Here is a 12,250-nt window from a genome sequence, read left to right as displayed (position 1 = left end):
CCAGCCTTTGTTGCAGTGGTCGTGGGTTCAAATACGACTTGTGGACCTTTACTGCAGGTCATCCCCCCTCTCTCTCTGTCTCCCCAATTTAACTCTGTCATGTCTAATAAAGCTTGAAAATGCCAAAGAATTATATATAAAAAATTAAAAAATGCTTAAAGTAGAGTTATGTTCTTATGTATCTAGCTTCCATGTTCCCTATTGCCACCAGCCCACCCAGCTCATTTTGATAAGCTACTTACTCAGGCAGCACTGTGTGTGTGTGGTGTGTGTGGTGTGTGGTGTGTGGTGTGTGTGGTGTGTGGTGTGTGGTGTGTGGTGTGTGGTGTGTGGTGTGTGGTGTGTGGTGTGTGGTGTGTGTGTGTGTGTGTGTGTGTGTGTGTGTGTGTGTGTGTGTGTGTGTGTGTGTGTGTGTGTGTGTGTGTGTGTGTGTGTGTGTGTGTGTGTGTGTGTGTGTGTGTGTGTGTGTGTGTGTGTGTGTGTGTGTGCAGATGTCCTTCCACAGGTCCTTATCTACAACACTGGACCGGACACTTGGGACTACTTTGTCTCTACTTGTGGACTTGTCAACTTTCAACACTGCTCTGTCCCCCTCCTGGCTATCACTTCTAGCCTAGGCAGTATTTTTAGGCGGGTATGGGGCTGTGACTATCTTAGAGAGCTACGTTGTTGTTGAATGATTTTTTTTGTGGAAAGCTGCATTTGCTCTATTTGCTGACTTTTGGAAAAAATATCAGACATGTCCCAAAAAGCACATTATAAAACTATTTGTATTTTGCAAAATATCTCAGACGCTGCTGACTGAATTGAGATTATAATCCGAGGATGATTTTTTTAGCAGTTATGTAGCCTCAACACATCAATGTAAATAATTATTTTCTCTTGCCATTATCAGACCAACTCAGACATCTTGGAATTGCTACTACATGCTTTCTTTTCACTTTATTGCCCCTAGCAACAGTGGATTGGAAATTCTATTCAGTGAAGCAGATGTTATCCTCCAGCCACTAAAATAAAATGGCCGTCAAGGTCTCTGTGTGTTTTAATTTGCTGCTTCATCGCACCGCCTCGTCCATTCTGCTTTCAGTCACAACCTCTTCCCACAGGATCGCAATGCAACCGGCCGCACTTGGGAGAAACACTTTGCTATATACTGTAGGCTCTGTGTGAGAATAGTACTCATTATATTAGTTTTAGAAATGAATGCACACATAGACACAGACACACAGACTGATACACATACAGACACACACACGCGCACACGGACATAGTCTCAAACACAGTCTCACACACACACACACAGAGAAAATATGATAGGGAGAGGGATAGGAGAAGGGTGAAGTTTTCATATTTTAAGAAGGCTGACTCACGGCTGAGCTGTTGTCACCGGCAGCATCTTGTGGAAAAACAAACAAACAAGAAACAACAACCCACTGAAACACAGGCCAGTTTCACATCACCAGCTTTTCATACGAGAGCTTTGTCGGGCTGTGTATTCACCTGACCAAACAATAATCAATCACTGAAAGAAAACAGTGCTGTTTACATTTCAGTCAATGACATACTGGTTGAGGGGGAAGTGAAGAATAATAGCACATCACAACATTTCGGCCCGATTACAGAATAGTACCCTCAAAACTGCACCCACATTAAAGCTGGGGTATATGATTTGGGGAGAAAATGGCAGTTGGGATAGAGATTCGAATTCAAATACCTCAACCGCGCCACTTGTTGTCTTTGGTCCCTCCCCTATGGTCCCTCCCTGACACGCTCTACACCAACAAAGTCGTGCCAAAGTGAATGGACAGTCCCAACAGCCAATAAGAACAGAGAATCGGAGCCTCGCTCTGATTAGTGAAAGTGTACAGCTCATGTTAACTTGACCAATCAGAAATCATATACCCCAGCTTTAACTAGGGACACCTAAACAAAATGTGAACCATACGTTTGCCAATTGAATCAACATACTGTAGCATAACACATTAGAAATATTGCTATTGCTGTGTTTAATACACTCATTCAGATAACACTGCCATAACTTTGACTTAGAACTGTGACCTGACATCTTAATTGAACAACCAAAATACTCAATAAACACTTTATGCTTCAATTGTATAACTATATATACTCATACAAATAACTGCAACACAAATAAAATTTAATAAACAGATTGAGATAAGAAAGCGATTGCAGAGAGTTGGCATTCCTGGTTCTATTTGCACTAGCAGATCAAATGAGCCAGAGAGAGAAAATCACAATAGTGTTTACTTCCAAAATAAAGCTGGACTGGTTGTGTGTGTGTCTGCATTAGGAAAAACCAGCTCAACTACTTTGACCTTTTCTCTGCCATTTAAATGGAACACAGAATGGTTGAGAGAGGAAGGAACTCCATTGTGGGCTGCTTTCAGAGAATATACGGACTTTGAAATTGTATACGCTCACGTTTAGATAACCTTTAACAACACTTTATAAATACTGGGTTAGTGGTTACGCCATTGTGTGATTCATTGATCTAAGATCAGTACTTCCGAAAATAATGTTGACAGTTGGTGTGACCAAAGCCTGTCGTGGCAAATTATTAACACACTTAAAAGGCAAGTTGTGTGACAATTGGGCGTGTAACTTAATGTTGTTAGTTGGATACAGTTTGAAAGTAATTTAATACGACTGTGGAAGACTGAATGCAATATGTTAATTAGTAAATACTTTGACCAAATGTGTGTTGTTGTGGATTATCAAACTCCCTTCAAGGATCTTCCTATACTGCGGGTTTTTCTTAAAAAGTTTAAATGTTTTGTATATTTTAAGCTTAAACCTGTATTTGTAAATTGCAGTTATAAGACTTAAATCCTACAATTATAGTTGAGAATGTTAACATCTGCACACAGGCTTTTTGAAAGTGGACAACATCAGGGTGACAAACGGTTTAAAAAGAGAGTGAAATTGTCTCACCCAATTAATATACAAGCCACTACAAATCTCTCCAAGTCAAGTATTAAGACTTTTCTTGTTTGCCTAGGTTCAGAGGCAGAACTGATTTATGACATACAAGTAATGGTCTTCAAGTCCAAAGTCCTCAAACCATAAAAGTACAACGCTATACATGTGTAACTTGAACTCAACGTATACTGCACTCCTCCTCTCCTCTCCTTTTCTGAAGACAGAAAAGAGACCTATACACCCAGGGGCAGCCTCACACAGACCTACTTTCTTATTTTGTCCCTGGCTTTCATTCAGCCGTAGACTGAGCTAATGATTTGAGGAACAAACACCCACTGACCACCAGGCTCACAGGCAATCAGCTGAACCATAGCACTGAGCCTCAAGACTCAAGCTTCTCACTAGCTTTAGCTCGACAGTGACAGACCAACACTGTTTAACAAAACTTTTCAAATAGGTCAAGAGATGAATCACCTAAACAAGTCAAACACATAAAAAAAAGGCAGGAATTTAAGTGAATCTAAAAGAGTTTACTTTGCTTTATCATCATCATATCACCATAAGTCGAATATAAGTACATTACCTCATCCTGATGCATCCTGCTGTCTCTCTTTCACTCGCTTCCTATACAAATGAACCCGCTAGCAAATTCTACAAAAACTGAAAAAACCCTCATAGCTACTTTAAACTAAACTAACACCCAGACAGCCCAGAACATACACTAGGTCTCAGCACCAAAAATAAGGCCAAGCTTCACGTACAATTATTCAACAGCACAAAAAAAGGTCATTAAACAACTGTATGCCTTTACCTGTAGATGTTCAGTGGAGCTGCTGCTCAGTTCGTCTCCTGACTCCGAGTCGTTGGTGCGCCTCTCCTCCCCTGCGGAGTCACAGTGTTGGGTCGTGCTGTCCACATCCAGAGGCGCTCGCTGCATATCCATGTCCGGGGATCGAGCTCTTGTGCGGGGGAGAGTGCTGGACTTTTCCCTATGGAGGCCGTCTCCACCGTGAAGCAATATGTCCGCCAAGGTTCGGTCGTGATCGGTGGTGGGAGACCCCGGCGAATGGTGCGGGTAGTTGTTGCTACTGTGCCTGCGCTGAGTCGGGGGGCTCAAGTTCCCCGAAGAGGCCGATTGCGTGGAGGGTGAGCGCCCTTTGGATTTGTTCGATTCATGTCTGTGAAGGTTTTCAGGGGACAGGTTGAGGGGTCCCAGGTCTAAGGTGGTTGGCTTTACCCATAGTGCACCACCACCACCACCACCCCCACTACTACTACTTTGAGCAGGTGGGTTGCCGTGGGCTGAAGGAGGGTGTAGGAAAGGTTTGGGAGGTGGCATGAGGGCCTTGCGGACTTCGCGGACATACTGCGCGGGTACATAGAAAGCTTTAGTCCCCTCCTCTTTCTTGACCTGCCACCAGTCCTCATTGGTTTTCTTGACCAGCATGAAGCATTCCCCCTGGCGGATGACTATGAGGCGGTCCTTGGCCTTGTATTCATAGTCGTACTCCACCTCGATGTAGACCTGCCCCGGGGCAATGGGCAGCTCCGCCATGACAACGCCCTCCGACTGTCCACTAGGCAGCTCACTGCGAGAGGGAGGCGGCTAGTAGAAGCAGCATGGCATCCTATGCAAAGCTGGAGGCAAAACCACAAAGAGTAAAGTTAGAATGGGAAATATTTATTAATAGCTTTACATTCAATAGAATACTTATAAAAGATGTTGATGGCTTTTCAAAAAGGTAAATTCAGATTCAGAAAACTTTGTCCTGACTCAACGTGGCTCAATGTTCAACATACAGTGCTAAAAAAAACAGACAATCAAGGTGAAGCAGGTGTTCCTAAAAACAGAATATAATACCTTGTAGAAATGATCAAAATGACAATGTCCTGTCTGCAAAGTGTTTAATCTGGATGTGTGGAACATTACCAAGATGTTTATGACAGTGGGAATGAAGGATGATTTTATGAAGTGTTTTTATTGGCTAGAGGAACTTTATAGCTGCTGTCTTATGGAAGTAACTGGAAAAACTTCACTTAAATGATTGTTGGGTTGTACTGCAAGTTAACTTTGATATTGCAATTGAATCAAATCGAAATAGCATTGTGGCGCACTTTGTGATGTCGGCAAATATCGTATGGTTATCCAATTAATCGATCTAATATCGTATCGTGATGAAACCAGCAATTTTACAACCCAACAACTACAACAACAAAGACACAAAGTTTACAATCATGTGTTTTTAAGTCTGACACTCAAGTAACTCAATCAAGGCCAATGGATAAGATACAGAATGAAGATCTGTTAAATCCCTCCCCAGTAGACCCGGGTTCGAATCCGGCCCTGGTCTTTCTCTCCATGTCATTCCCCATTTCATCCGTCTCTCCAAACTTCATGGAAAATGCCAAAACAAAAATTATCTTTAAAACAAAACAAAAAAAAAACTGAAGACAGAGCTCTATCCTGTTATACGGTGCTCAGCCTTCAAAGCAGCACATTGGGTCAGACATAAGGAGGGGAGACACTAATATGACTCACATGGTCTTCTCCCACTACTGTGTTTGTCTTTCTCCCTCTCTCTTCCTCTCTCTGCTAATAACAGCAAGTCAGACTCAGGCATGTTGCTGCCGAGCGGCGAGATTACACGAATCACACACATAGTTTCCTGCCGAGGTCACGCTCACACACACACACACAGTCACACACACACACTCCTTCCCTCTCTCTCTCCGAAAAATTAGGTGTGTACAGCACACCTTGAGCAACCTGAAGTTCAAAATGCTACGGAATGCTCATTAATCAACTGCCGGTAACAAAGTGAAGCATTCCATGGAGCCAAACCTAGTGAACTTTGAGGGCAATTCAATAATACAGACAGATGGTACAACATACTATTGCTACTTAGCATAGCACAAGGTATTAGAAGGTGACCAATACATATTTCATGAGATCAAAGATTTGTAATGCTGTGTGGGTAGCTCTGTTTAGATTAGTGTTTGCAGTTTACACTAAGAAACATATTGACATTATTACCCTCCCGTCAATGGCCTTACTAGAATCTGATTTGTAATTTGTAGCACTTATCTTGCTTGGTGTTGGAGGGTTAGGGTTTTTTACAACACTGAGTTCAGAACTTATTAACACAGTTTTTCTGGAATGCAAGCAAGTGATTGAGCTTTCAGCTGCTCTACCGTTTAATTTTTTTCAGGAGAGAGCAAACTTCTATAACCATCTGGCAATACATGCAGCCACTTGTTGGGTTAATTGATAGGTACATCACTGCTCCAAGTGTAATTAAAAAAAGAACAGGAGATACGGAAAGTGTAGACCTTTTCAATGTGAATTCTTGACCAACTCATACTGATACCACCACTCTACAAAATTGAAAGAAATTGTTGTCGAAATTGGATCAACAAACCAAAATGTTGCACTGTGGGTTTATCATTTTGACATTTAGTTATTGTATTCAATTTCCCATTATCTCAACAATACTTAAAGTTAAATGGAAAGTATGCCTTGACCAATGTTTACATTAAAAAAAACATAGCCCTTCTTTTTTTAATAAAACAAAAGTCATGGCTTATTGGGCAAACTTTGGCCTATTTGGCTGTGAGGTTGAAATGTATTTTACCCCTAGAAAGTGGTTTCAAGGACAGTGGTGCAGTACAGGTGGATGTCTGCTGTATAGAGCGGCAGGATATGACTATATGACCGTCCCACAAAGTCATCACTGAGTCACTTCCTTTGGCCTCTAAAAACCAAGATTATGATTTATAATGGATAAATAACACTAGAAATCCTTATTTATGCACTTATATTCACACACAGACTGGCCCTGAACAAAACTATAATACAAATGACTTCCAATGCCAAGTTGCATAGCTGTCACTAAGAAAATCCTGAAGGATCTATTAGGAGAGCATATTTTTGGTTCATTATTTTGCCGTTCTATTTATAGTCTAAGGAATCCTTATCGAGACATATCGCAACATGAGCTACGCCCTTTTATAGTGATAAAGGGTCACAATGCTTCATTTTAAAGCAGCAAACGTAGGTGAGGGCAGCAAGCTATCAATATTTACAATGAGCGCTTTGTTTACCTTTAGCAGCTCTGCATTAGCGGAATACATATCTGTGATTCGATGTGATTAGGCCAACAAACCCTGGATTATTCTAGATACAGTGACCTCTGGGATATTATAGTATCACCAATGGATTACCTCGCTGGTTAAAGCTGACAGTCACATAGGGAAATGTCAAATCTATTGGCCACACAAACACACACACACAGTCCATTAACCAAATGAAACAACACCATCGCTAAGGGTAATTCACAGCTCACGGTATCAATACACAAAGTATGACAGACGGACTAGTAAAGCATTAGATTGGGTGATACCTATAATGCAAAATGCACTTTTTCATGATTTTTCATTGCACATTGAATGGGCATTTTTTTCACTATTTGCAGACAATTTTAAAAGACAAATTGATTTATAGATTAACTGATAAAATAATCTGCAGAAATCAACCATTTGTTGTAGCCTTAGAAACAATTTAACCGTTGAAAAATCACATATATTTTTTTTCTTAAAATCCTGTCCATCTAAACATGTTTCCAAATAAATCCTAACATTAATTTCAATGTACTGAAATCAACGATGCACTAACTGATTATCCATAGTGAGTTTAACTGGGGAAAAGCTACAGACAGACATATTAATATATATTTATATATATTATTCTCCCTATAGAGAAGCATTCAGCATGGAGGCCGTGGTCTCTTTCACTTATCAGCGCCGCTCTTTAGTACAGACGCACAAATCTGCTCAGAGTCCAATCAGCGAAATCAGAGGAAGCCCCCTAATTTGATTTGATGGTAATGAGATTTGCAGCAGGCGGGGTGTGTGTGTGTGTGTGTGTGTTGGGGGGGGGGAGGGGGAGGAGGAGTAAAACCCTCTAGAGATACAGCACATGATGGCCTGCAGAAAACATATAGGCCAGAGTTTTCAAAAACTCTACGGTTTTAGTGTACGGTTGTGATGTTTGCGTGTGCACAAAAACCATCACCGCACAGAAAAAGATATGGTGATCACCTGTGTTTACGTGTTAACAATTGCCTGGTGTGATGCAAAGGTATAGATCGCGCCATGTGTGCATGTATATGATGTGTGTGCCTGTTTACCTGTATGTGTGTGTGTGTGTGTGTGTGTGTGTGTGTGTGTGTGTGTGTGTGTGCGTGTTTGCGTATATGTATGTTTGTGTGTTTGTGTGTGTGTGTGTGTCTGTGCTTGCTTATGTGCGCTTATTTGTGTGAGACTGTTGGAGCGGATCTGTGGTGGAAAATCTGCCGTTGTCAGCACATGTAGGAGAAACACACCCTTCCAGTTTCTCCCGCCTCAGCAAAACACAAAACACAAGAAGAAGAAGTACATTGGAAAGAACGAAGGCTTTTTTTCACAACATAATCGCACGATAAACGCTCTCCTCATGTTTCCACAGCAACATAGAAGAGTGAGGCATGGGTGCTCCGGTGGCGTAGTGGATAGAGCGTGTACCATATCGGCTCCAGCCTTCGTTGCAGTGGTCGCGGGTTCAAATCCGACCCGTGGACCCTTACTGCATGTCATCCCCCGTCTCTCTCTCTCTCTCTCCTCATTTCAACTCTGTACTATCAAATAAAGCTTGAAAATGCCAAAAAATCTTAAAAAAAAAAAGAGGAGTGAGGTAGCATACAGCATCGGGTCTCACATGACAGTTATTAGCAAAGTTCAGCGTGTTTCTGTCCAGAGCCGGCGAGCCTCTGATTAGTGGGTTATTTCCAAAATGTCTCTCTCTCATTACGGAGTTATTTAAAGAGAAGGGAACATGGGCTGGAGAGATGCTTATCAGGCTTATAACATTATGTCGTTACGCAGCAGCCAAGATGTCAACCTTTGAGGAATAGAGCTACGATTTTGATGTAATTTGTTAATGTTTTTAGTAGAAAAAACATAATTCAGCTCTACTACATTGGGTGGTGTTAAGAGATATAGACATCACACAACACTATCAGCGTGGCTCATTAGCACAGTATGTAAGTGAGATAATTTTTTTGTTTATTTATTTTTTATTTTCGGTGAAGTGAACCTTTAAAATTGGAAACTTGAGTCACTTTTTTGTGACCTATCCTTATTGGTTTTTCATTACATATATATTTACAAAAATATATTCAAAATGCAAGGTGTATACTTTAGTTTAATTGAAGTTAATGTATTTCCAACACCTTTTGATAAGAAAAGAGATTAAACTTGCGTATGTATTGATTTGTTATTACCCCCCAAAATGAATAAAACAATCAATTGAGTAATAGTTTTTAACATAAGTAACTCAAAGAGCTGTCATTCAGTTTCTGTGCTGCGACCTTCACACACCAAATATAGGTCCACATCCCCCTGAACATCTTGAAATGAGCACAGCCTGTGTCCCACTTCTGCCCCTCTCAAGACACTTTCATTGAAAACTCAACTCCCCAAGGTGCACTGCAAACTGTCACAACCACAATCTGTAACACTGCAGCTCCTTTCTTATGTGAATGAATGAATTAATGAATTAATTTATTTATTTTTATTATTGTGTCATGTCCAAACAAGGACCCATCCCCTTCGGGATTATAAGACACCAATAACTGTATCAAATTCAAATGCTAACATTCACTTCCTGTAAATGGTGATCACTTTTCACAGTAGGACAACAAGGAAACGCAAAGAAAAGAAAAGCAAGCATAAAGATCTCATTTATAAGTGTTTTTTGTTCTCTTGGCCCAGGTCTTCTCCAGATAGCCAGCAAGGGCAAATACCTTAAAGTCAAAGTGTGACATTTTATAAAACGGGGGAATTATTTTTATTTTTTTTAAAGGCAGTACAATAGGTCGCCCATGGTGTGAATGAGAGCAGGCAGTGTGAATATCACTGTCTTTTTACCTTAGCACCTAGTAATCTCGTTTGGTTTGTTGTGTTGTGTGTGTATGAGTATGTGTATTTATCTTTTTGGATATGTGTTTTTTTTTGTATTAGTATGTATTTATTTGATTGTACTTGCTCGTATGTATTTCGTTAAAGCGCTTTGTAAACCATTGTTTTTAAAAGGTGCTATATAAATAACAATATTATTATTATTATTATTACTTGTCCAACCTTATTTCAACACATTTTACTGCTCACACTAACTCACTAGTAAATAAACCAGTTGCACCACAACCGTGTGTGAGAAAGAGAATAATTCACAATGTAATAATGGTGTTCAAACTATTTATATACACTGTGTGTATTTTAACAGAATGTATCTGTTACAATTTTGTTCCAGTTGTGACTCACAAGGAATGTCACATTTTCTTGCCTTTCCAATGACTCAACTAGTTGCTAAGCAAAAAAAACAAACACCCATCACAGTTTTCCAAAGCACATGGTGACATATGACATCTTCAAATTGCTTAAAAACGTCCCAAAGAAAAAAATATATCAATTTAACAGAAAATAAAGGGAAAACAAATCCTCACGTCAAGAGCAAAATATTTGCCATTTTTGTGGATCAAATGTTTTGCCAACTCACTAATCACTTGAGGTATGTGGCCACAGTAAGAGCTTCATAATTGCAATATATGATATGGACTGTCTGGTATGCTGTTGTCCACTTTTTACTATTAAGAACTAAACAGTCAGGAGGTAAGCAATTATTAAGGCAATACTAGGGGATTCGCCTATAACTTACTTGAATGTTCCAGTTGTCAGTGTGGAGAGATTGCTTGCTGTACAAATCGACAAACCAGCGAACGGGTCAATAAACAGCTCCACTGTGATTTACACTCCAATATTCAAACAACACTGACGTATTTACTATGTCTTATTCTAGCATTGGTGCACCACCATGACAGGTTCATGTGGCTGCTGCTGACAGCTAATTAACTTAACCCACAAGCAATAATGTACTGGGACTTACTGTCTGTCTGAGCTGGCCTGCAGCTTAACAGCAACATTATGCTTCCAAACACAGTTCCTAGATGGATATTATATATATTTATACTTTGATTAAAACTACCTTAACTGGAATTCCTAATGGGATTTAGTTCACTTGACAGTTCCTCAAATGTGCCAAGCATTCATCTAAACTGTAAAAGCAATGGGAATGCTTGTTTGCACTGCTAGTAAAACGGTGTAAACGTATAAAACTCAACTTATATTAACGTGTCGTGTTCAATTTTCAGCGTACTGTCACGGTTTTCATGCGCTAATCTGTCTGTCGCTAACGTTCGCCAGCTAATTAGCTTTTCTGGCTAGACATTCCTCTCTCCTCAGTGTCCCAAAACACTAACGTACCTTGTTGTTCCACTGTTGTTGTGAAGCAGTCCTTGGGAGATTTAAAAAAGTGGTAAAAATACGCTCCTAAAAACTATCCAGGCCGGGGTATAATATCCGTGAAAGTTCCCTGGCTTGCCTTGGAGCGACCACCGCAGACCGTGTGAAAGTAGTTTCCTCACTTGTCAGGTTTGTCAGATCCTGTGCGCGCTCCCGCCTCTCCTGTTCTTCCCTGTGTAATCCACAGCAAAGCGCGATCCCGTGGACTCACTCATGCACTCACTCATGCACTCACGCGCCCGACCGACCGGATAAAACTTTGGCTGATGCTGATACCTCAAGGGCAAAGATCGTCTGTTAGGAGGATGTTCCACTCATTCAATACAATAGGCCTACAGTTATTCATTGGATAGATAGATAGATAGATAGATAGATAGATAGATAGATAGATAGATAGATAGATAGATAGATAGATAGATAGATAGATAGATAGATAGATAGATAGATAGATAGATAGATAGATAGATAGATAGATAGATAGATAGATAGATAGATAGATAGATAGATAGATAGATAGATAGATAGATAGTAGATAGATAGATGGATAGATAGATAGCCTACAGTTATTATATAATAGCCTACAGTTATTCATTGGATAGATAGCCTACAGTTATTATATAATAGCCTACAGTTATTCATTGGATAGATAGATAGATAGATAGATAGATAGATAGATAGATAGATAGATAGATAGATAGATAGATAGATAGATAGATAGATAGATAGATAGATAGATAGATAGATAGATAGATAGGAATTGGCATAGTCCAATGTAATAGCCTACGAGATAGAACTGTATGCATTACCAAGGGAACTATTTTTGCCAGGTTGCTCCAAAATTAGGCTACATAATACAAAATAAGTGAAATATAGGCTAAGTAAGTGTTATTAAAAAAACGTAGAAAGTGTTACAAAA

At 40.0% G+C, this 12,250-nt stretch overlaps 1 protein-coding gene across 3 annotated transcripts in view; it reads right to left on the bottom strand.

Moving 5' to 3' along the window:
- Positions 1-11,459, bottom strand: part of LOC307255600 (rho GTPase-activating protein 12-like) — a 58,222-nt gene extending 46,763 nt beyond the window's left edge. For all 3 annotated transcript variants that reach the window (XM_080034317.1, XM_080034318.1, XM_080034319.1), the window contains exons 1-2: positions 11,296-11,459; positions 3,752-4,578 (exon numbers count right to left, since the gene is read on the bottom strand). In XM_080034317.1, the coding sequence (XP_079890443.1) occupies positions 3,752-4,495 (744 nt within the window). In that variant the 5' untranslated portion in view covers positions 4,496-4,578; positions 11,296-11,459. The remainder of the gene's footprint in view (positions 1-3,751; positions 4,579-11,295) is intronic.
- Between the last annotated feature and the right edge of the window lie 791 nt (positions 11,460-12,250).

This window comes from Ammodytes marinus (genome assembly GCF_949987685.1).
Source record: "Ammodytes marinus genome assembly, chromosome: 9".
Classification (NCBI taxonomy): domain Eukaryota; kingdom Metazoa; phylum Chordata; class Actinopteri; order Uranoscopiformes; family Ammodytidae; genus Ammodytes; species Ammodytes marinus.
This window is presented reverse-complemented; position numbering and strand designations above follow the sequence as displayed.